Source organism: Antennarius striatus, chromosome 2 (assembly GCF_040054535.1).
Source record: "Antennarius striatus isolate MH-2024 chromosome 2, ASM4005453v1, whole genome shotgun sequence".
NCBI classification, from domain to species: domain Eukaryota; kingdom Metazoa; phylum Chordata; class Actinopteri; order Lophiiformes; family Antennariidae; genus Antennarius; species Antennarius striatus.
Window position 1 is genome coordinate 21,820,261 of NC_090777.1, and position 26,462 is coordinate 21,846,722.

Here is a 26,462-nt window from a genome sequence, read left to right on the forward strand (position 1 = left end):
ACCTTTGACCTAGACGTGTCAAAATCGAGTTTGACAAAAGGGTGTACCTTATATTCTCTGATGTTACATCTAAACAAGATTGTGATGTGTGACATGAGATAATGACATGCCTTACAATGTAAGAAGGATGTACCATGTGGGCCTCCTGCTATCTCCTCTTTCACTTTTTATTCTATTTCATAGTGATTATATTTTAGTTTAGTATATGTCCTGTTAGTGCTGCATGTGTCTGTAGTGTATGTCTTGTGGTGTGTCCTGTCCTTTGGTGTCAGTATTTCTTTTTCTCCTGGTGTTTATCCAGCATTTATTCGTAATGTAATGCCTGAGCAGTGTATATGGGCAATTTCCTCCAGGATTAATACAATATCTATCTATTCATCCATCCATCCATCCATCCATCCATCCATCCATCCATCCATCCATCCCTCCCTTTATCTAAACTCTGTATCAATATGATCCGAGGAACATTCTAGTTATTGACTCATCGGCTTCCTCCTATCATAACCATGATAATAATCATAATTTCACCTACAAACACTCGTCTGAGAAACAAACGTTCAAAGTTCTCCCTGTGGTTTTTAGTCATGACTGTACTCTGGCCAAGTTGATTCTTGACACAAGAAGTTTCCCACCAAACAGTGTGTACACACACACACACACACACACACACACACACACACACACACACACACACACACACACACACACACACACACACACACACACACACACACATACACACACACACACACACACACACACGGTTTCCATCTATTTGAACTTTGTCCATCAAGTAGCCTCAGGAGTTTACATTGGATTCAGTAGAGAAACATGTTAGCATACATTTCATCTTCATCATCGTCTTCATCATAATCATTATCATATGTAAGCAAGGTGAAACATTCATTTTTTTGGAAAACATTTTCATTAATTTTAATATTCATAAAGTGGCAGTTATAAAACACTCTTCTCAGTGATCCCACTTCAGCAGTCTCCTGCCATCAGAGGGTGGTCCTCATCTTCATCAAAAAGTAAGATTTCTAACTTTTCTCTTCAGTTGTTGTAGAAAAACCCAGACAGTTTAGAGATGGAGCTCCAAACAATCAGGAGACTATATTAGTAACTACATTACAGTTACTAAAAATATTGAGACATGGAGGAAACTCTTTTTGGAGAGTTTTATTATTTCTCATTTTCTCTTTTGTACAAAAATTTAGTGAGTCGTTGCTCAGTTCTTCATAGTCCTTGAGATCAAATAACATCCTAATCACCTCATCGCACCAATGATTTAGTGAAGCTGAGCAAAATAATGATGAATGAAAGGGGGTGTCAAGGCTTTCTGGTGCTCAAATCATCTATTCAATGTTCAGTATTTGATTTTCAGTTGACTCTGGGGTTTATTACAAGCGGTAACAATTGAGAATTTCATAAAATTATAGACAGTTTGTTGACTCCAATTATCATGATTATTATTGTTGACAATATTGATAATAATTACAATAATAGATAACATCAATAATAAAAATAATGTTATTATCGATTACAGGGAATCCTCAAGATACAAAGATCTGACATGAACATTCGTAGATACTCACAATATAGTCACACACAATATCAAACTACGGTAGTTTCCTTTTCTACCACAACCTCCGCTGAGCAGCGCAACATTAACACCCCATATATTAAGATTCCATTTAGTGTCAAAATATCTCAGCAAATATAAGACAAAGTTTTCTTTGATGTCATACTTCAGACTTTCACCCCATAATTGAAGTTCTTTTACTACAGTATTAATATTTCCACTTCCCTTCTTTCCTGCATTTTCATATTTGATTAAAAAAATACATAATCATAATTTTACATCAAGGGCGACTCGGTGGCGCAGTGGGTAGCGCTGTCGCCACACAGCAAGGCGGTTCCAGGTTTGAGTCCCGCACTGTGCGGAGTTTGCATGTTCTCCCCATGTCTGCGTGGGTTCTCTCTGGGTTCTCTGACTTCCTCCCACATCCAAAAAACATGTGCTTCAGGTTAATTGGCCGGTCCTAAATTTACCATAGGAATGAGTGTGTGTGTGTGTGTGTGTGTGTGTGTGTGTGTGTGTGTGTGTGTGTGTGTGTGTGTGTGTGTGTGTGTGTGTGTGTGTGTGTGTGTGTGTGTGTGTGTGTGTGTGTGTGTGTGTGTCTGTGTGTAGCTCCGTGGTGCACTGGCGTTGTTTCTGTTGTTTCCCCGCCTCACCCCCTACAGTAAGACAAGCTGGGATAGACTCCAAATCCCCACGGCCTGCGCAAGCGAATGAAGTGGGTTGAGAAAATGAATGAATGAATTTTACATTACTTATTGTATGATGACTTTCTAACATCCTTCTAGGGATTACAGATGAAAAACAATGCTGATTGTATAATAAGGTAAGCAATGTATGAATAATCACACGTGTCACTGACAGTAGTTTTATTTATTGTTTATAAATAGTTGTTCCTGATCTGTTCACCATCAATTCTACTGTGTACCTGTTCACCTACCAGCTCTCCTGACACAATGCTCCGCCTCATCACCACACTCTGTGAGTCACCATAGTAACAGAATATAGCTTCATTTCAATAAAAGTATTCATTGGCAGATGAGCCTGATTTAGAATATTCTGTTAATGTTATGTACAATGTCACAACAAATGTCTTTTCTATGTCTTACCTGTCCTTGTTTTACCTTTGGCAATGACATATTGCCATCAATAGATGGAGTTAATGTTGTATAACCACAAGTAGGTGGTGGTAATGTTGTTTAACCACCAGTAGGTGGTGGTAATGTTGTTTAACCACCAGTAGGTGGTGGCAATGTTGTATAACCACGAGTAGATGGTGGCAATGTGGTATGACCACCGGTAGATGGTGGTAATGTTGTATAACCTCCAGTAGGTGGTAGTAATGTTGTATAACGATTAGTAGGTTGAGGTACAGTTCTATAACCACCAGTAGATGGTGTTAATGTTGTATAACCATCAGTCGGTGGTGATAATGTTATATAAGCACCAGTAGGTGGAGGTAATGTTCTGTAACCACCAGTAAATGATGGTAATGTTGTATAACTGTTGTATTGGGGCGGCAGTGGCTTAGCGGTAGAGCAGAAGTCTTGTAGTCAGATCCCCCCAGCCATCGGTGGATCGAATCACGCTCCCGCCATGATGTCACCAGAGGTGTGAGCTGACAGTGGGAGGTGTCAGCTCACCTCCCAGCCACTGCCGAGGCGCCCTTGAGCGTGGCGCCGTCCCCCCTACAAGCTGCTCAATTTTGGGGCGCGTTCCAAAGCCGCTGCCCGTCACTCTGCCTCCCAATGTGTGTGTAGTTTGATGTGAATGTATTAACTGCATGCTTACAGGCCCCCTTGTGTGCTGTGTTCAGGGGCCCTGTATACTGTCAACTAACCTGAGTGACCATGTAATTTCCCCTTGCGGGGATCAATAAAGTATACTTCTTCTTCTCCTTCTTCTTCTAACCACTAGTAGATGATGGTAATGTTGAATAAGCACCAGTAGGTGGTGGTAATGTTGTGTAACCATCAGTAGGTGGAGGTAATCTTGTAACGGCTATCTCGTTTCTCTTTCAGTGCTGGTAGCAACATGCCTCCTTTGCACAGAAGGTAAATACAATGCGAATGTGTAGAAGCTGGTGTTTACATGTACAATATTTGTATGTTTGTATGTGTTAAAATGATTTGCATTTTGTCTATTTTAATCACATGACTTCTTAACTATCATTTAAACATTTAACATTACTGTATTGATGAATGATTTTAAAAGGTTGCACATCAACCTCTATTTTCCTGTTTCTACTCAATGCATTCAGGTTGTTTGTAAGTCAGACTAAAGTCCTTGGTGCTTGGTCAAGTCATGTTCAATATACATTTGGCTTTGCAGTTTGATTTAGCATATACTGACCTTCATGTGACTGATGATGAACAATGTGACGTAGATCTGCAAAAGTTACAACATGTATTGCATGATTCCATACAAACATAGATGTTAACTGTAAATTTGGGTTGTATCCGTTGTCCTGTTACTTAAACAAAGTCTTCATTGCAGGCATGTTGGTACTGAAGACTGAAACAGTTGTCACGTGTGGTGACCCCAGCAATGTCCACCGTCTGAGCTGTGGTATGGCTGAACTCACCAAAGCTTTCTAAATTCAATGACCATTTAAGGTTTGATGAAGACTCATTCAAAGATTTACTGAGGCTCAAAAGACACAAAATTCACACCAAAGAGATCCTCCGTGTTATGGATGATCAAAATTTTAATATCTGTCTCGATAAAAATAACTGAAAAACAGATGATGTGACATATCACTGAGCTTGTCATTGAATGCCTGGTTCTTGAGGCCTCACCATATAGCCTGAGTGAGTACAGTGCAAAAGACCCAATTACTGCAGACCTCAGTCATTCTCAAAGTAAAGCCACTGTCCCACCACTTCAAGAAGAAACAGCTGGTGTTGCTCTCGGGATATTTGTAGGGATGCTCCATGCATATAGGAAGGTGTTACAGGGTAGTCCAGGAGGCGATGGAGAGATTATATTTCTCAGGTGATTCAGGAAAGCCCTATGTCACCATAGAAGACCGGAGGGAAGATTTGGATTAGTGGGGATGGATGGATGGATGGATGGATAGATGGATGGATGGATGGATGGATGGATGGATGGATGGATGGATGGACCCTCAGGCCTTTATTGACAACATGCAAACAATGGTGCTTTAGGGACACAAAGAACACAACCCAATTCTCAACAACCCAATTCTCTCTGGGTTGTTGTGAATTGTAAGTGAGAACAGACTGACTTGACACTTAAGGTTGTGTAAACTTAACATCAATTACTTCACCAGGTTACTTGAGTACTCCCTCTATTTATATTTTTACACCTACAAATACGTATTAACTGCAGCTGTGTTGTCTAATGCTGTGTAACAGACAAAGGTGTGATAAGTATTGAGTCGGCTTTCTATGGACGGAAGGACAGCAAGACTTGTTCAACTAGTAAAAGTCCAGCAGAGATCTCCAACACAGCGTGTTCTGACAAGGACATCCTTGAAGTCTTCCAATACCGGTACACAACAGACACCCTTTTTCCATTCACTTCTGCTGTCTACTATAGTCACATGTAGTCAGCTTGTACTAGACAACTACACATAGGACATGAACTGCCTATTGTAGATGTTCTTACAAAAACATTTTTTGAGCACTTACCACGGATCAAACAGACAATGTAAAACAGGAATTAGATGGTATCAGTCTTTGTTGTTCATCCTCTCTGTGCAGCTGCAATGGAAAGAGGTCCTGTGAAACTACAGTTAAATCCATCCAGAACCCTGACCCATGCCCAGGCACCGACAAATACCTGCAGACCGTCCACAACTGTCTCCCAGCATGTCAGTAACAGCAAAAGTGAAGTATGACGAGAAATAAGTGAGACAATCCATGTCTGATGTAATTTCTCTCCACTTTAACAGTTAACGCTGTGGCGTGTGAGAACGAGGAAGCAAAACTCAAGTGTGGTATGGTCACATTTTGTTTCTTATCTATACTTCACATTTCAACATTTCAGCATTACTTTCTGTTTACACTTTCTTGTTTATATTGCAATATATGAATGTTACTATTATATTAAGGTAATGTAATTTTCTCCTCTTTTTTAAGACATTGATGACACCATTGGTATATTCAATGCTAACTATGGACGCCTTGACGTCTCCACATGTACCCCATATGGATGGTTTAGTCATTACAATGTGGATAACTGTAGAAGCGTTAACACCATACAAAGAGTGAACGAGATGTAAGTTTTCCAACTGCTTTGTGTGTGCTCTTTGTGCAGTAACGTCATATACAACATCATGCAGTAAACATGACCTGCAGTCATGCAGCCACAGTGCTCTACTTGCATCTGTAGTGTTTCCACCATGCACATGGTGGCAATGTAAGCAGCACAAAATATAGTCTCACTGGTGTGTAAAGACCTCTAGTAACAGCACTCCAGTCAGCCATAAAACACCTACAAACCTACAGGGGTTCTGTGGAGCAGAGCAAAGTGAACATTTATGGTGAAAAACCTTCACAAATAACACCACTAACAATACAGTCGTGGATTACTCAAGCCAACTTCAAACTGTCTATAGTACAAAAAAGACGTGTACATGAAAAGGGTTGACAGGTATGGATATGCACAAAGGGGGATGAGTTATCATTTTTTTTGGACACAATTTAATTCTGCTCCTCTCATGATGCTGAGACAATATCATTTTGAAAATTTCCACAATGGAGCTCATTTTCAAAAGTTGGTGATTTCGCTCCCTGGAAACACTGTTGGCCAAAACACAAGGTTTAAGTATCTTGTGGAACAGCCATCCCTCAAGGGCTGTTCCAATTTGACACAATTGATTTTCTTCTTTCCACTCTAAAATGATCTGTCCAAGACGAGTACTTTGCTGTCTTTCCTGTTTTGACTCAGTTGAGCTTTTGACATTTTCATTTGAAAAGAGGACTTCAGACAATACAGCAATGGTCTACCTCTGGCTTGAGAATAGCAATGGGACATGTGTAGTCCATTTCCTGGACATGTCTCTGTGGTGTAATTTGATGCTCTGACTCCAGCCTCCTTTCCGTACCACACCACACCCTTCCAGTCAACCTTACGTGAATATCCTTTGGCACAACACCCTGTCTGCAATGAGTTGCTGTGGCTAAGTCTCCTCGTGGAGGGTGTCAACAAGTGTCTTTTTTCAATAACTTTAAAGTCAGCGATCATCCTCATGATTGTGGTGGTGTGTATAGAAACTGAAATTCATAGTATATATAATGCATAAGGAGTATGTGATCAAAATCTAATAATTTGAGTACTTTTTCTATTTTTTGTGATTTAGACTAATTATCAAAATGAAAATGTAAAGAAATGCTTAAAATATTTGAGTTTACATGTCATTAATCTAGAATGTACAGTTTTCACTATTTAAAAATGTATCCTTTCCAAGATAACCCAAATTTTTAAGATGGATCAGCCCTACAGTGACGGCTGTTTGCCAAGAGTATGTCATATTAAATGGTTTCAATCACATATCTATAGAATTACATTTGTTAATGCCAACCTCATCACTTTTTCAGCTGCAAAGGCAAAACCTATTGTACTGTCCCTGCAAAAAACTCAGTGTTTGGAGACAATTGTCCTGGCGTTCATAAGTACTTGACAGTGGACTACGTATGTTTCAGTAAGTTTCAAACAGATGAGGAATGTAATGCAACGTTTTAGATCTATCCACATTTCATCTCAACTGTATAATGTATTTAATGCCTAATGCTACTCTTGTTAATTTGATAGGGTCTAGTTTCCAATGCCAGGACTGGAGGATAAGGCTGTCATGTTGTAAGGACATAATTTATCCTTTTCATAATAATTATTACTATATGTTGAACATGCACCACCAATGGACCTGCTGGAACAACCATAGTCCAGGGCTATGTGGATCAGGCAGCAGACAAAGGTAAAAGCTGCCAAAACTGACTTCAGGGACACCGAATGAAGGCGTTCCACTGGGTGTGGTTGTACTTTGGATGCCTGAAGGAACTGATACAAGCTGACAGTCGTAGCAACAAAGATGTGGGTATACAGTAGGAGGAATTCAGTGGGGCCATGCAGCATTACTTTTGGATGGCCTTGAAGACATTCCAAATTTTGCTTTGCTCACATTGTGTGCGGTGTAAATAAAAAGAGTAATTGCCAAATAAACACCCTTCATGCTGGAGGCAAAGATAGGGTGTTAAGATGGGGACCCTTCCGTTACAGGGACTGATGTCACTAAGGTAGTTAAAAAGCCTGGTTGAAATACCTCTGCATCATTGTATGGGAGTTGGGGTCAGTGCCTCTGGATTGGCTGACTAGCGTGGTGGTTCTTACTTCAACGAAAGAAGACCAGACAATGTGTTTCAACTATCAAGGGATCAAAGATCTTAGACTCCCTGGGATGGTCTATGAACTGAAGATGAGAGTCTGTGGGGGGTTCACCAAGAATACAGCATATGAGGCCTGTTGTTACTGGCCATTTGGTCCCAGTACAACCAGAGAGAGAGAGAGCTTAGTCAACAATGCAGCCACTGTACAGGCCTGTCGTGGTGAAGAGGGAACAAAGCCACAAGGCAACCCTCAATTTACTAGTCAATCTTTATTCCTACACTCGCCTGTAGTCATGACTGTAGGGTAATTACTGAAAGAACAAGATTGTGGATACAAGTGGTCTTACTTCACAGGATGTCTAGGTTCAACCTTAGAGATAGGATTAGCAACTCAGTCATTTGCAAGAAACTCAGAACAGAGCCATTGCTCCTTCATATTGAGAGGAGTCAGCTGAGGTGGTTCGGGTATTTGGTTAGGATGCCCAGTGGATGCCTCCCAGGGGATTTATTCCATGCAAGTCCCACTGGGAGGAGACCAAAAGCCAAAACACATCGTATTTCTCGGCTGATTGTGGAACACCTTAGCATGCCCCCAGAACAGCTGGAGCAGGTGGCTGGCGAGAGGGAGGTTATGGCTTCTTTGCTCAGCCTGCTGCCCCCACAAACCAGAGCTGGTGAAGTGTAAGAAAATGGATGTTAAACATGCATGAACTGTTTTTTTCTCTCGTCTTTCCCTTGTTTTCTCTCAGTTGGTGGGCCAGTTCTCTCCATCTATGAGTCTGTTTATGGCCGTCTTGACAACAAAAAATGTGCTTATGGACAAATAGAGGAAAAAGTCCAAAACACCAATTGCTCAGTTCCTGCTCCCATCATTTCTGAAATGTACATTTCCCCACTCTTTCTTACAATCTTAAACTCTGAGCTAATCAGCATTCTGTTCTGATTCACATTGCTCTGTATTCACAGGTGTGATGGAAAACCCTTCTGTGACATTCATGTGTCAGCCTCATTGTTAGGAGACCCTTGTCCAGAAACCCATAAGTACCTGGAGATGTCCTACGCATGTGTTCCAAAGCCTTAAAGGTCAGTTTCATTAGCTTGAAGCTAATTTTTAGTTTGAACGTGCAAACAAGTAATTACACAGAGTTTACACATAATGTTGCACAAAGAGAGAGAAAAACAAAAACAACCACATTCCAACGTTTTGGTATTGTGGTTTCAGAGCGACACATTCTCACATTATTAAATAAGGCCATGCTTGTTCCTGATACAATCATTAATAAAATGTTGATCATAAATGCACCTGACTTATTAAACTGGCCCATAGTAACAGAAAGTCTAATGTCATCAATCAATTATGATTCTTGAATTAACATTGTCTTTTTCTTTTAGGTCCTTGTGGTCAATGCAATGAAATTACATTCCTGATGCGATTCATGTGACATGAATGTTGTCACATTCACAACTCATTAAGTACAGCATGGGGAATAATCAATAAACCAAAGAGGCTGTGATTTTAAGAGGACTATTCATCATCCTCACTCAGATTTCTTTCTCTATTCATTCTCTATTCCTACTTCATTTATTTACTGGACTCTATTTTAGGGACATTCTATTCTCATGAAAATCATTATGAGTTTTATTTGCTTTTGAAATTAAAAATAAAAGATATAAACTTGACGCACATCAGGATAACAGTCAAAAGTGTCACTGTGTCATTGTGTGTATTTTACTCTTTATGTAATTTGTACATGTACAAAGTTTTGACAGTAGATTCCTTTCCAGCAGTGATGTTGTTTGTAAGGATTCGACACCAGCAGGTCTTCATATGAATCAGAAAAGTGGGAAATTATATGAAACACCTTAGAATTATTATAGACAGGATTATCCACATTTGTCTTCTGTTTTAGTTAATCTGTAGAAATTAAGGTCAACAGTTGTGGTCAAATCATCCGTCTTGGTTTTGGACCTTGGAAAAGTAGGTCCATTTGACCTCAAGAAAGTAGTGCATCATTGGGATGCTCTTCAACAAATATTTGTGCATCCCAACATGACGTTTATGCATCCCGAAATTAATAACAGAATATACAATAGAAGCCGAACCCAATGATTAAGTTTTGCCAATAGAACAATATAAAAACTAACGATGTTAGTTTAACTAACGATGTTTAAAGATGTTATCAATAATGACCTCATACCTGTTCCAGTCAAAAGGAAAAAGCAAGAAAATTACATATTACTGTTATCAAAATGTTACAGCCTGGTGGTCATTCTAAAAAAAAAAAACAGTTTAAGAAATAAAGAAAGACGTAATACAGCTTTTTTTCCCTTTTGCTTTTTACTCAATAGTTTTATTTGCCTTTAATTCATATATTCTCCTGTGAACACTGCACCAAGCTGACAAGCTTTCTCCACACACATTTTTATATCCTGCTTCAAAGCGGTGATGTGTTTTAATTGTCAGTGTTCGTGTTTGTTTGTTTGTTCGTCCGTTAGTATGTCCACCAAATATTTTCGCAACCGTTGCAGAAAGATGAAACAAAAAACACATTACTCAGGCAACAAAGGAGATGAAAATGAGATGATGATCTTGACCTTGAGAAAATTAGGTCAAGGTCAAATTTCAACTTTTGTACACTCAGGAACCGGATAAGATAGAAAGACGAAGGAGAAGGCGGGTGTGAGTAAGACCATAGATCAAAGCTAGTGCTTTGATCAATGACAGTAGGTCAGACATTGTGTGATTCAGCCTTAGGGCTTGATAAGGCTGAATCAAGCATTAGCTTTGATCTTTGACCTATGCAAGTAGGTCAGGGTAAAATTTCGAATTCAGGGGTGTCGCGGGATGTTTAAGTCTGTGTGTAACCAATGTTAAAATTTGACATAAATAAGAATAAATAGTTGGATAATAGCTGTATCAGAGTTAATTAAAAATGTTTATTTGGCATTCATTTAATATTTAGTATTTAAGTTTGCTGACAGAAAATAACGTCGCTGCCCCTTTAAGGGATTAGTTAACAAAAGCGCAGCACCTGAGTGACACTGCAGCAAAGACCCGAAGGAGATTTTCTTTTATTTTTGCAAAACCACTTTAATCACATTCAAACATTTTACAATTTTACATTAGATGAAAGCACTAAAGTGCTTCAGAAGAAGAAGATGATGTTTTTGCATAAAAAGTGCCTCAAAAAGACTAAAAACCAATAAATAAAAAGAAATACAATTTAAAAATTAGTGCATTATATCAGGAAGTTAGCAAAAGTGAGTTGATCATCAACTAAAGTGCATAGGACATTTTTGTAACACCAGATGTTCCTAAAGTTATTCAGGTCTTTTGTCATTTTATAGAAACCAAATTCTAGTTTTAAGCGACATCTGATGTTACAGCAAAAAACAGTAGCTGCTTCTTGAACAGTATTGTTTTCAATTCAGGGCAGAGGAGGACTCAGAGAAATGAGTGTTGAGTGATTAACAGGAAAAGCAGTGATTCTGTAAGAAATTAGCCACATCGGTTTTGGTGAGATTGTGTTTGTTTTCGTGCGTGTCGTACTTTTCATTCTCCGGCAGAGAGCTAATGCTGAACATAGTTGTTACAAAGAAATGCTCGTTCACACAAATAAATCACACAAATAAATGTGTGTGATTTGAGATTTAAGGAGTTTTGTTGTGTTGTGGCCTGTTACACAGGTCAGGTTTTTTGCTTTGGATTGGTCTTTGGATTGCAGAGTGGTAGGAGTAGTGTTTGAACTGTTTTGGATTGAATGAAGCTCTTCATTGAACTGAACCGAGCTGGGACCAAATTGGGACCAAAAGGGTCAGAGCAGACTCTATCTGCTCAGGGGGCTGAGGTCTTTTGGAGTGCGGTGGCCACTCCTAAAGACTTTTTATGACACTGTAGCAGCCTCAGCTACTTTTCGTGGGGTGGTCTGCTGGGGGAGCAGCATCACTACGGCCGACAGGAAGAGACTGGACAGGCTGATTTAAAAGGCGGGTTCTGTCCTAGGATGCTCCCTGGACTCAGTGGAGGTGGTGGTGGAGAGGAGGATGACAGCCAAGCTGTCATCGATGATGAAGAACCACTCCCACCCTCTGCAGGGCACACGAAGATCACTGGAGAGCACCTTCAGTGACAGGTTGCTTCACCCAAGATGCGTGAGGGAACGCTATCGCAGGTCCTTCCTGCCAACGGCAGTCAGACTGTATAACCAGCAGTCCTCCCAGCGGACCAGTCAGAGAACACAACACTCAAAATCTGGATGACCAATGTAATCCGCAGTTCTGTAGTTTGTTATGCATAGTTTTTTGCAGTGTAAATATAATCTGTAAATTTTCTGATAATATATGTTAATATGCTTCATACATGTAAATATGCATATTTTATATCTTATATGTTGCATATGTTAATATGTATGTATATCATTTATAAATCTGTGTATGACATCCCCCCCCCCCCGCTGCCACGATCTCACAAATTTCCCCGCTGTGGGACAATAAAGGCTTATCTTATCTATCTTATCTTAACTGTTTTGGACTGAATGAAACCATTCATTGAACTTTCTTTGAACTGAACAATTGATTTCACAGTTGGACTTGAATTTAAATTGAAAGTGTCATACTTTTATTTTCATATGTTTAGGTTTTGGAATGAGATTTAAATAACTGTGGTCCACTTTGACTTATTTGAGTTTGAAAGTATTTGCTTACCGGTAAAAGAAAAAAAGTTAAGTTAGGAAAAAAGCAGGAATTCTAAAATAGGTGCAATCTAATTAGATTAGATAAAATTAAATTGGCTTTACTAAAATAATTTAAGTGAACTAAAGAACTCAACTAAAGTGTGAAATATTTTTTTAATTATGTTTACTTTATTATTATTAACCTGCAGGGTATTTGGTTTTGTGTACTGTGTTTTATATGTGTGTTCTGATAGCTTTGCACAAATATTAATATTAACTTTTTGAGTATTCGCTATGGACCCCAAGATGGAGAAAAGAGGAAAAGAAAAGAAGAAGAAAAGAGTTATTTTGTTCATAGGAACAAAGGAGCTCATAGAAAAGCATGAGAAAGGGATCCGTTTGGTTGATCTTGCCAAAGAATATGGCCGTAATGCATCTACAATTGACACGTTATTAAAACAAAACAAAGCCATAAAAGCTATAACTCCTTCCAAAGTCGGCAAAGGAAGTTTAAGGCATCGCTTGGTTGGTTGGAAAAATTCAAAAGGAGGGTGAAGCAGGTAGTGCATGAGCCAAACAGGACAAAAAACAATGAGGACAGCTGTTAAAAGGTAAATGACCATCGTTTTTATCCGTTACTCTATTCTTTGTTTTTTTACGTTATTCACAACTCTCATTTATTGTGTAATAATCTGACATATATTTGTTACATGTTTTGATGCATTTTTATGCTTTATAAAACTTGTCGAAATTTTAGGGGGCTTGGAAGGGGTTAGGGCATTTGCATGGAAAATGCGTCTCTACTTACGAAATTTTCTACTTACGTAATGTCTTCCAGAACCAATTAATTTCGTAAGTAGAGGTACCACTGTACGTGACTGGACATGCCCGAGCCCACGACCCGGCCCTGCCACGACCATCAGGGCCCCAACCTGGCCGCAGGCGTCCAGCGATCATCAACACCATGGACGACCACCGATCACCAATCACTGGCAGCCGGTCCCAGTCATCAACCCACCGCCCGACAACAGTCACCAAGTGATGCACCACAACAGGACTACAGGCCCGACCCACAACAGCACCGAGGCCAACAGGCAGCCCTTAGTCATCACACCGTTCAGGGATGGCAGCCGCAGTCCCCTCGCACCGAACCCGCCACATTCATCCAACTACCCCCGCCAACCGGCCACCAGTGGTCAACAGCCGATAGCCCGTCCATCCCCACTTAGGCATGTTTCAGCCCCACCATCAGCCCACCAGCCAAACCAAGAGCAGACCCCACGAAACAGCCCCATAAGCAGAATGAAGACAGCAGACCACCAACAAAGCCCAATCTTAAGCCAGCTGCACCAGCGGGCACTGCGCCAACACCAGGAGTAGCCAACCGACCATCCACCGCAAACAGCACCACAGAGACAGAACCCATAGCCCACCCGGACCCCTTCCCTGTATCTGGACAACCAGTACAGCCCCCATCTCCAGCTCCCCAAAAACCCACAGGAAACCAGCCTGATGCACGGAAAAGTGGCAGGCCCACACCCGAGGTATCAGCTATGGCAAAAACTAGGACGTAAGGCACGCCCATGACAGCCCCAACCCCAAGACAGGGCAGGGCCGCACATCCGCCCCTACAAACCGGTAGGTCGGAGCGCCCCTCCATCCCCCACCCTACCCTGAAAGGGAACACCCAGCCCGCCAGCTGACCCTCAGGAAGCGGAGGGCCATGAGGAATAGTCTAATTGCTGATTAATTAACTGCCTCCTATCACAACCGTCTCATTTTAACTGCAAACATGCATCTGAGAAAGAAATGTACAAAATTCTCCCTACGGTTTTTATTCATGATTGTGCACACACACACACACACACACACACACACACACACACACACACACACACACACACACACACCACACACACACACACACACACACACACACACACACACATACACACACACACACACACACACACACATACACACATACACAGACATTCACACCCAAGGTTTCCATCTATTTGAAGTGTCTCCAGGTGTTTCCATCCAACTATGAAACTTACTGATCTGCCCCAGGACATCATTGTCATGTTCATGTGGTTTATCGTCATTTGTAAACAGGTGAAACATTAATTTTTTAAAACAAAATTTTAATTCATTTTATTATCCATAAAGTGGCACTAATAAAACATTCACACTAACGATCTTGACCTACAACACAAAGTAAGATTTATAACTTTTCTCACCAGTTGTAGAAAAATCCAGGCAGTTTAGAGACAGTGCTTTTTATCTATAAAAAGTGTCCCTCTCTGTGCTATGCTCAAGCTTGGGTCCTCTACCAGAGGGCTGGGAGTCTGAAGGTTCTGCGCAGTATCTTAGCTGTTCCTAGGACTGCGCTATTCTGGACTGAGGCTTCAAATGTTCCAGGAATTACTGGGCAATCCAACAACATGTGTGTGATCCCCTTTCATTGCACAATTCCTCCAGCTAATGAAGTGTCTTTCGCATGTAAAAATATGTTAACAGGTGTATTGATTTTCAATGTTTCAACCTGGACAGTGGCCCTGATGCTCACTAGTCTTCAGCCTCCCTCTTTCTGCTTAGTGTGCAGCCTCAGGGTGCTGGACTTGGGGAGAAACCCTCCATGCACCGTGAGAAGCTTTCTAGGCTTGATATCTGCGGCTTCTATCTCCTCCTTTGGCCAGCCCATGATCCCAGCGTGGTATCTGATGACTGGCAGTACATACATGTTGATGGCTCGAACTTTGTTTTTGCCATTTAGCTGACTTCTCAGGACTTGCCTTACTCTCTGGAGGTATTCGGCTATGTTTGAATTCCATGCGGCCTCCTCATGTCCTCCCTGATTCTGCGTGGGTTCTCTGAGTCCTCCAGCTTCCTCCCACCTCCAAAAACATAGACTCAGTCCCAAGTTGTTGGCAGTTGTAAGTGTGTGCGTGCGTGTTTGTCCATATGTGTGGCTCGACAGTGCACTGGTGTAGTGACCGGAGTAATGAGTAGAAATTAGGAGAGCTTCCTAAATAAAAACTGAACGTGAAGACTTTTGAAAACATCAGGTATGCGATTGCATGTGGACGGCTGTAACCAAAGGTTTTTCGGTCCAGATACAATACATCGTGCCTACACCGAAAATTGCTGACGTCATGTGACCCGTGTTTTTCTTTATTGGAGTCAAAAAGTTCAAATGTTGCTTATATTTCTTAATCACTCCTGTTAGTTGTTTTTCTTTAGTTATAAAATGCACCTTGGGGGATAGTCCTCATCTCATTGTCTATGTAACCCTGTTTTAAGTACAATGACAATGAAATTCATTCATCCATGTATGTGACTCTCACAGTTGAAGATTAAGCATAATAAAAAAATTAGACCTCTACATGCATTGTAAGTGAGAAAACCTGCAAAATAGGAAGTGTATGTATAAAAGATATAATTACTTATGACTTTATCACATTATCATGAGCTAAACTTTGTCTCATTGATAATTTTTTAACAAAATTGTGGAATTGTGTTAAAACAAGTTTCAGTAAATAATATTTATGTATTTTTTTAACAGTATATTGTATTAGTATTGTATTCAGTAACATTCAATTTTTTTATGCAAAGAAAACTGAGCATTCGGATCAAAGGAACATTCTAATTACTGACTCATCGGCTACCTTCCGTCACACCCGTCTCATCTTGTCTAAAAACACTTATCTGAGAAACATGTGCAAAATTCTCCCTGCTGTTTTTAATTCATGATTCTACACACACCCAGCCCGCCAGCTGACCCTCAGGAAGCGGAGGGCCTCGAGGAATAGTCTAATTGCTGATTAATTAACTGCCTCCTATCACAACCGCCTCATTTTAACTGCAAACATGCATCTGAGAAACAAATGTACAAAAATTCTCCCTACGGTTTTTATTCATGATTGCACACACACACACACACACACACACACACACACACACACACACACACACACACACACATACACGCACACACACACACACACACCATTTCCATCTATATGAAGTGTCTCCAGGTGTTATCATCTTTCATAAGATGATAATGTTCATCATAATCATCGTTATTTGTAAGAAACACATTATTTTATTTTAATATTCATTAAGAGGCACTAATAAAACATTCTCTTTGAGGATGCCATTTCATCAGCCACTTGCCTCTTGACACATCTTCCTCATCTTCATCACAAAGTAAGTTTTTTGACTTTTCTCACCAGTTGTAGAAAAAACCCAGATAGTTTAGAGACGGCGCTCCAAACAGGTGTCATGGTCTTGGAAAAGAAATTACAGTACAGTGACTATAAAATTTGAAACATGGTGAAAACTCTTTTTGGAGAGTTTTACTATTTTTCTCATTTTGAACAATGACAGATAAAAATGATCTGATCAGAAAAATCCTCCTTCTTGATAACTAGACTGAATCATAACAAATTTGCAATAGTGTGAACTTAGTGGGACTGCTCTAGTAGCAAATGAGTGACAACACCTAATTATGTGTTGTCACTAACTCTTGTGATTTTGCCGTTGTCGGGTTTTCAGCACATTTTTATTGTTGGTTTTCTGTGTGTTTTCTGTGGGGGTTTCTTCCCTTAATTTGGTCAGGATCTAATGTTTGTATTTCTGCCAGACAGTTTCTATTGACAAGGTGGCACAATGTCATTTTTACTAACACATAAATTATCATTATTATTTGTTTCTGGTGTGTTTTAATCGTCTCTACATTGCTGTTGTTTAATTGGTACTTAATATTTCTACACTGTCTCCAAAATAATATAGTTTTACTATGAATATTTCCTTTCTGATTCCTTTCTACATGGCCATATATGATAAATAGTTTTGTGATTGTATTTTTTCAACGTTTTTTTGGTACTTTCTAAAATCTGTCTTGGGATGATAATGGAACATATCTCTGACAGTAGTTTTATTTCATGTTTATTCAGTCAGATGAATGAAAGGGGGTGTCGAGGCTTTCTGGTGCTCAAATCATTTATTCAATGTTCAGTATTTGATTTTCAGTTGACTCTGGGGTTTATTACAAGCGGTAACAATTGAGAATTTCATAAAATTATAGACAGTTTGTTGACTCCAATTATCATGATTATTATTGTTGACAATATTGATAATAATTACAATAATAGATAACATCAATAATAAAAATAATGTTATTATCGATTACAGGGAATCCTCAAGATACAAAGATCTGACATGAACATTCGTAGATACACACAATATAGTCACACACAATATCAAACTACGGTAGTTTCCTTTTCTACCACAACCTCTGCTGAGCAGCGCAACATTAACACCCCATATATTAAGATTCCATTTAGTGTCAAAATATCAGCAAATATAAGACAAAGTTTTCTTTGATGTCATACTTCAGACTTTCACCCCATAATTGAAGTTGTTTTACTATTAATATTTCCACTTCCCTTCTTTCCTACATGTTCATATTTGATTAAAAAAAATACATAATCATAATTTTACATCAAGGGCGACTCGGTGGCGCAGTGGGTAGCGCTGTCGCCACACAGCAAGGCGGTTTCAGGTTTGAGTCCCGCACTGTGCGGAGTTTGCATGTTCTCCCCATGTCTGCGTGGGTTCTCTCTGGGTTCTCTGACTTCCTCCCACATCCAAAAAACATGTGCTTCAGGTTAATTGGCCGGTCCTAAATTTACCATAGGAATGAGTATGTGTGTGTGTGTGTGTGTGTGTGTGTGTGTGTGTGTGTGTGTGTGTGTGTGTGTGTGTGTGTGTGTGTGTGTGTGTGTGTGTGCGTGCGTATTTGTGTGTCTGTGTGTAGCTCCGTGGTGCACTGGCGTTGTTTCCGTTGTTTCCCCGCCTCACCCCCTACAGTAAGACAAGCTGGGATAGATTCCAAATCCCCGCGGCCTGCGCAAGCGAATGACGTGGGTTGAGAAAATGAATGAATGAATTTTACATTACTTATTGTATGATGACTTTCTAACATCCTTCTAGGGATTACAGATGAAAAACAATGCTGATTGTATAATAAGGTAAGCAATGTATGAATAATCACACGTGTCACTGACAGTAGTTTTATTTATTGTTTATAAATAGTTGTTCCTGATCTGTTCACCATCAATTCTACTGTGTACCTGTTCACCTACCAGCTCTCCTGACACAATGCTCCGCCTCATCACCACACTCTGTGAGTCACCATAGTAACAGAATATAGCTTCATTTCAATAAAAGTATTCATTGGCAGATGAGCCTGATTTAGAATATTCTGTTAATGTTATGTACAATGTCACAACAAATGTCTTTTCCATGTCTTACCTGTCCTTGTTTTACCTTTGGCAACGACATATATCCACCAATAGATGGAATTAATGTTGTATAACCACAAGTAGGTGGTGGTAATGTTGTATAACCACCAGTAGGTGGTAGTAATGTTGTATAACGATTAGTAGGTTGAGGTACAGTTCTATAACCACCAGTGGATGGTGTTAATGTTGTATAACCATCAGTCGGTGGTGATAATGTTATATAAGCACCAGTAGGTGGAGGTAATGTTCTGTAACCACCAGTAAATGATGGTATTTTGTTGTATAACTGTTGTATTGGGGCGGCAGTGGCTTAGCGGTAGAGCAGAAGTCTTGTAGTCAGATCCCCCCAGCCATCGGTGGATCGAATCACGCTCCCGCCATGATGTCACCAGGAGTGTGAGCTGACAGTGGGAGGTGTCAGATCACCTCCCAGCCACTGCCGAGGCGCCCTTGAGCGTGGCGCCGTCCCCCCTACAAGCTGCTCAATTTTGGGGCGCGTTCCAAAGCCGCTGCCCGTCACTCTGCCTCCCAATGTAGTTTGATGTGAATGTATTAACTGCATGCTTACAGGCCCCCTTGTGTGCTGTGTTCAGGGGCCCTGTATACTGTCAACTAACCTGAGTGACCATGTAATTTCCCCTTGCGGGGATCAATAAAGTATTCTTCTCCTTCTTCTTCTAACCACTAGTAGATGATGGTAATGTTGAATAAGCACCAGTAGGTGGTGGTAATGTTGTGTAACCATCAGTAGGTGGAGGTAATCTTGTAACGGCTATCTCGTTTCTCTTTCAGTGCTGGTAGCAACATGCCTCCTTTGCACAGAAGGTAAATACAATGCGAATGTGTAGAAGCTGGTGTTTACATGTACAATATTTGTATGTTTGTATGTGTTAAAATGATTTGCATTTTGTCAATTTTAATCACATGACTTCTTAACTATCATTTAAACATTTAACATTACTGTATTGAGGAGTGATTTTAAAAGGTTGCACATCAACCTCTATTTTCCTGTTTATACTCAATGCATTCAGGTTGTTTGTAAGTCAGACTAAAGTCCTTGGTGCTTGGTCAAGTCATGTTCAATATACATTTGGCTTTGCAGTTTGATTTAGCATATACTGACCTTCATGTGACTGATGATGAACAATGTGACGTAGATCTGCAAAAGTTACAACATGTATTGCATGATTCCATACAAACATAGATGTTAACTGTAAATTTGGGTTGTATCCGTTGTCCTGTTACTTAAACAAAGTCTTCATTGCAGGCATGTTGGTACTGAAGACTGAAACAGTTGTCACGTGTGGTGACCCCAGCAATGTCCACCGTCTGAGCTGTGGTATGGCTGAACTCACCAAAGCTTTCTAAATTCAATGACCAGTTAAGGTTTGATGAAGACTCATTCAAAGATTTACTAAGGCTCAAAAGACACAAAATTCACACCAAAGAGATCCTCCGTGTTATGGATGATCAAAATTTTAATATCTGTCTCGATAAAAATAACTGAAAAACAGATGATGTGACATATCACTGAGCTTGTCATTGAATGCCTGTTTCTTGAGGCCTCATCCATATAGCCTGAGTGAGTACAGTGCAAAAGACCCAATTACTGCAGACCTCAGTCATTCTCAAAGTAAAGCCACTGTCCCACCACTTCAAGAAGAAACAGCTGGTGTTGCTCTCGGGATATTTGTAGGGATGCTCCATGCATATAGGAAGGTGTTACAGGGTAGTCCAGGAGGCAATGGAGAGATTATATTTCTCAGGTGATTCAGGAATGCCCTATGTCACCATAGAAGACCTGAGGGAAGATATGGATTAGTGGGGATGGATGGATGGATGGATGGATGGATGGATGGATGGATGGATGGATGGATGCATGCGTGGATGGATGGATGGATGGATGGATGGATGGATGGATGGATGGACCCTCAGGCCTTTATTGACAACATGCAAACAATGGTGCTTTAGGGACACAAAGACAACATCCCAATTCTCAACAACCCAATTCTCTCTGGGTTGTTGAGAATTGTAAGTGAGAACAGACTGAATTGACACTTAAGGTTGTGTAAACTTAACATCAATTACTTCACCAGGTTACTTGAGTACTCCCTATTTATATTTTTACACCTACAAATACGTATTAACTGCAGCTGTGTTGTCTAATGCTGTGTAACAGACAAAGGTGTGATAAGTATTGAGTCGGCTTTCTATGGACGGAAGGACAGCAAGACTTGTTCAACTAGTAAAAGTCCAGCAGAGATCTCCAACACAGCGTGTTCTGACAAGGACATCCTTGAAGTCTTCCAATACCGGTACACAACAGACACCCTTTTTCCATTCACTTCTGCTGTCTACTATAGTCACATGTAGTCAGCTTGTACTAGACAACTACACATAGGACATGAACTGCCTATTGTAGATGTTCTTACAAAAACATTTTTTGAGCACTTACCACGGATCAAACAGACAATGTAAAACAGGAATTAGATGGTATCAGTCTTTGTTGTTCATCCTCTCTGTGCAGCTGCAATGGAAAGAGGTCCTGTGAAACTACAGTTAAATCCATCCAGAACCCTGACCCATGCCCAGGCACCGACAAATACCTGCAGACCGTCCACAACTGTCTCCCAGCATGTCAGTAACAGCAAAAGTGAAGTATGACGAGAAATAAGTGAGACAATCCATGTCTGATGTAATTTCTCTCCACTTTAACAGTTAACGCTGTGGCGTGTGAGAACGAGGAAGCAAAACTCAAGTGTGGTATGGTCACATTTTGTTTCTTATCTATACTTCACATTTCAACATTTCAGCATTACTTTCTGTTTACACTTTCTTGTTTATATTGCAATATATGAATGTTACTATTATATTAAGGTAATGTAATTTTCTCCTCTTTTTTAAGACATTGATGACACCATTGGTATATTCAATGCTAACTATGGACGCCTTGACGTCTCCACATGTACCCCATATGGATGGTTTAGTCATTACAATGTGGATAACTGTAGAAGCGTTAACACCATACAAAGAGTGAACGAGATGTAAGTTTTCCAACTGCTTTGTGTGTGCTCTTTGTGCAGTAACGTCATATACAACATCATGCAGTAAACATGACCTGCAGTCATGCAGCCACAGTGCTCTACTTGCATCTGTAGTGTTTCCACCATGCACATGGTGGCAATGTAAGCAGCACAAAATATAGTCTCACTGGTGTGTAAAGACCTCTAGTAACAGCACTCCAGTCAGCCATAAAACACCTACAAACCTACAGGGGTTCTGTGGAGCAGAGCAAAGTGAACATTTATGGTGAAAAACCTTCACAAATAACACCACTAACAATACAGTCGTGGATTACTCAAGCCAACTTCAAACTGTCTATAGTACAAAAAAGACGTGTACATGAAAAGGGTTGACAGGTATGGATATGCACAAAGGGGGATGAGTTATCATTTTTTTTGGACACAATTTAATTCTGCTCCTCTCATGATGCTGAGACAATATCATTTTGAAAATTTCCACAATGGAGCTCATTTTCAAAAGTTGGTGATTTCGCTCCCTGGAAACACTGTTGGCCAAAACACAAGGTTTAAGTATCTTGTGGAACAGCCATCCCTCAAGGGCTGTTCCAATTTGACACAATTGATTTTCTTCTTTCCACTCTAAAATGATCTGTCCAAGACGAGTACTTTGCTGTCTTTCCTGTTTTGACTCAGTTGAGCTTTTGACATTTTCATTTGAAAAGAGGACTTCAGACAATACAGCAATGGTCTACCTCTGGCTTGAGAATAGCAATGGGACATGTGTAGTCCATTTCCTGGACATGTCTCTGTGGTGTAATTTGATGCTCTGACTCCAGCCTCCTTTCCGTACCACACCACACCCTTCCAGTCAACCTTACGTGAATATCCTTTGGCACAACACCCTGTCTGCAATGAGTTGCTGTGGCTAAGTCTCCTCGTGGAGGGTGTCAACAAGTGTCTTTTTTCAATAACTTTAAAGTCAGCGATCATCCTCATGATTGTGGTGGTGTGTATAGAAACTGAAATTCATAGTATATATAATGCATAAGGAGTATGTGATCAAAATCTAATAATTTGAGTACTTTTTCTATTTTTTGTGATTTAGACTAATTATCAAAATGAAAATGTAAAGAAATGCTTAAAATATTTGAGTTTACATGTCATTAATCTAGAATGTACAGTTTTCACTATTTAAAAATGTATCCTTTCCAAGATAACCCAAATTTTTAAGATGGATCAGCCCTACAGTGACGGCTGTTTGCCAAGAGTATGTCATATTAAATGGTTTCAATCACATATCTATAGAATTACATTTGTTAATGCCAACCTCATCACTTTTTCAGCTGCAAAGGCAAAACCTATTGTACTGTCCCTGCAAAAAACTCAGTGTTTGGAGACAATTGTCCTGGCGTTCATAAGTACTTGACAGTGGACTACGTATGTTTCAGTAAGTTTCAAACAGATGAGGAATGTAATGCAACGTTTTAGATCTATCCACATTTCATCTCAACTGTATAATGTATTTAATGCCTAATGCTACTCTTGTTAATTTGATAGGGTCTAGTTTCCAATGCCAGGACTGGAGGATAAGGCTGTCATGTTGTAAGGACATAATTTATCCTTTTCATAATAATTATTACTATATGTTGAACATGCACCACCAATGGACCTGCTGGAACAACCATAGTCCAGGGCTATGTGGATCAGGCAGCAGACAAAGGTAAAAGCTGCCAAAACTGACTTCAGGGACACCGAATGAAGGCGTTCCACTGGGTGTGGTTGTACTTTGGATGCCTGAAGGAACTGATACAAGCTGACAGTCGTAGCAACAAAGATGTGGGTATACAGTAGGAGGAATTCAGTGGGGCCATGCAGCATTACTTTTGGATGGCCTTGAAGACATTCCAAATTTTGCTTTGCTCACATTGTGTGCGGTGTAAATAAAAAGAGTAATTGCCAAATAAACACCCTTCATGCTGGAGGCAAAGATAGGGTGTTAAGATGGGGACCCTTCCGTTACAGGGACTGATGTCACTAAGGTAGTTAAAAAGCCTGGTTGAAATACCTCTGCATCATTGTATGGGAGTTGGGGTCAGTGCCTCTGGATTGGCTGACTAGCGTGGTGGTTCTTACTTCAACGAAAGAAGACCAGACAATGTGTTTCAACTATCAAGGGATCAAAGATCTTAGACTCCCTGGGATGGTCTATGAACTGAAGATGAGAGTCTGTGGGGGGTTCACCAAGAATACAGCATATGAGGCCTGTTGTTACTGGCCATTTGGTCCCAGTACAACCAGAGAGAGAGAGAGCTTAGTCAACAATGCAGCCACTGTACAGGCCTGTCGTGGTGAAGAGGGAACAAAGCCACAAGGCAACCCTCAATTTACTAGTCAATCTTTATTCCTACACTCGCCTGTAGTCATGACTGTAGGGTAATTACTGAAAGAACAAGATTGTGGATACAAGTGGTCTTACTTCACAGGATGTCTAGGTTCAACCTTAGAGATAGGATTAGCAACTCAGTCATTTGCAAGAAACTCAGAACAGAGCCATTGCTCCTTCATATTGAGAGGAGTCAGCTGAGGTGGTTCGGGTATTTGGTTAGGATGCCCAGTGGATGCCTCCCAGGGGATTTATTCCATGCAAGTCCCACTGGGAGGAGACCAAAAGCCAAAACACATCGTATTTCTCGGCTGATTGTGGAACACCTTAGCATGCCACCAGAACAGCTGGAGCAGGTGGCTGGCGAGAGGGAGGTTATGGCTTCTTTGCTCAGCCTGCTGCCCCACAAACCAGACCTGGTGAAGTGTAAGAAAATGGATGTTAAACATGCATGAACTGTTTTTTCTCTCGTCTTTCCCTTGTTTTCTCTCAGTTGATGGGCCAGTTCTCTCCGTCTATGAGTCTGTTTATGGCCGTCTTGACAACAAAAAATGTGCTTATGGACAAATAGAGGAAAAAGTCCAAAACACCAATTGCTCAGTTCCTGCTCCCATCATTTCTGAAATGTACATTTCCCCACTCTTTCTTACAATCTTAAACTCTGAGCTAATCAGCATTCTGTTCTGATTCACATTGCTCTGTATTCACAGGTGTGATGGAAAACCCTTCTGTGACATTCATGTGTCAGCCTCACTGTTAGGAGACCCTTGTCCAGAAACCCATAAGTACCTGGAGATGTCCTACGCATGTGTTCCAAAGCCTTAAAGGTCAGTTTCATTAGCTTGAAGCTAATTTTTAGTTTGAACGTGCAAACAAGTAATTACACAGAGTTTACACATAATGTTGCACAAAGAGAGAGAAAAACAAAAACAACCACATTCCAACGTTTTGGTATTGTGGTTTCAGAGCGACACAGTCTCACATTATTAAATAAGGCCATGCTTGTTCCTGATACAATCATTAATAAAATGTTGATCATAAATGCACCTGACTTATTAAACTGGCCCATAGTAACAGAAAGTCTAATGTCATCAATCAATTATGATTCTTGAATTCATATTGTCTTTTTCTTTCAGGTCCATGTGGTCAATGCAATGAAATTACATTCCTGATGCGATTCATATGACATGAATGTTGTCACATTCACAACTCATTAAGTACAGCATGGGAAATAATCAATAAACCAAAGAGGCTGAGATTTTAAGAGGACTATTCATCATCCTCACTCAGATTTCTTTCTCTATTCATTCTCTATTCCTACTTCATTTATTTACTTGACTCCATTTTAGGGACATTCTATTCTCATGAAAATCATTATGAGTTTTATTTGCTTTTGAAATTAAAAATAAAAGATATAAACTTGACGCACATCAGGATAACAGTCAAAAGTGTCACTGTGTCATTGTGTGTATTTTACTCTTTATGTTGTTTGTACATGCACAAAGTTTTGACAGTAGATTCCTTTCCAGCAGTGATGTTGTTTGTAAGGATTCGACACCAGCAGGTCTTCATATGAATCAGAAAAGTGGGAAATTATATGAAAACTGATTAACTATTATAAAAAAATCACAGACGTCTACATGCGTTGTAAGTGGGAAAACCTGCAAAATAGGAACTGTATGTATAAAATTTATAATAATTATTACTTCTTACTTAATCACATTATCATGAGCTAAACTTTGTCTCATTTTTACCAAAATTGTGGAATTGTGTTATAAATAATATTTATGTATTTCTTTAACAACATATTACATATTAATATTCAGGTACATTCCGAAGAAAATTGAACATTCTGATCCAAGGAACATTCTAATACTGACTCATCGGCTACCTTCCGTCACACCCATCTCATGATCTATTTGAAGTGTCTCCAGGCGTTTACACCCAACTGTGAAACTTATTGATCTGCCCCAGGATATTATCGTCCTGTTCATCATAAACAGTGTCATTTGTAAGCAGGGGAAATATTTATTTTATCCCAATATTTTAATTAATTTTAATACATTTAATATTCATAAAGAGGTACTAATAAAAAATTATCCCTGACGATGCCATTTCAACAGCGCCCTGCCATCAGAGGGTG

General features: G+C 40.0%; 2 protein-coding genes and 1 long non-coding RNA gene across 3 annotated transcripts; 2 read left to right on the plus strand and 1 right to left on the minus strand.

Moving 5' to 3' along the window:
• The first annotated feature begins 974 nt into the window (after positions 1–974).
• On the plus strand, positions 975–9,619 carry LOC137610662 (L-rhamnose-binding lectin SML-like). Its single transcript, XM_068338391.1, has 13 exons — positions 975–1,031; positions 2,470–2,560; positions 3,601–3,633; positions 4,076–4,147; positions 4,957–5,092; positions 5,305–5,414; positions 5,496–5,540; positions 5,683–5,821; positions 7,144–7,247; positions 7,358–7,402; positions 8,679–8,811; positions 8,896–9,012; positions 9,322–9,619. The coding sequence occupies exons 2-12, from the start codon at positions 2,536–2,538 to the stop codon at positions 9,008–9,010; spliced, it is 957 nt and encodes a 318-aa protein (XP_068194492.1). The 5' UTR covers positions 975–1,031; positions 2,470–2,535; the 3' UTR covers positions 9,011–9,012; positions 9,322–9,619.
• A 9,074-nt stretch (positions 9,620–18,693) lies between these two features.
• Positions 18,694–25,647, plus strand: LOC137610671 (L-rhamnose-binding lectin SML-like). Its single transcript, XM_068338402.1, has 12 exons — positions 18,694–18,795; positions 19,706–19,738; positions 20,181–20,252; positions 21,093–21,228; positions 21,441–21,550; positions 21,632–21,676; positions 21,819–21,957; positions 23,280–23,383; positions 23,494–23,538; positions 24,813–24,945; positions 25,030–25,146; positions 25,456–25,647. The coding sequence occupies exons 1-11, from the start codon at positions 18,771–18,773 to the stop codon at positions 25,142–25,144; spliced, it is 957 nt and encodes a 318-aa protein (XP_068194503.1). The 5' UTR covers positions 18,694–18,770; the 3' UTR covers positions 25,145–25,146; positions 25,456–25,647.
• LOC137610679 (uncharacterized) lies at positions 20,482–21,636 on the minus strand. The gene is made up of 3 exons (XR_011038528.1): positions 21,520–21,636; positions 21,369–21,440; positions 20,482–20,714 (listed from the first exon to the last, which is right to left on the minus strand). It is a non-coding gene; the product is annotated as an uncharacterized lncRNA (long non-coding RNA).
• Positions 25,648–26,462: the final 815 nt, after the last annotated feature.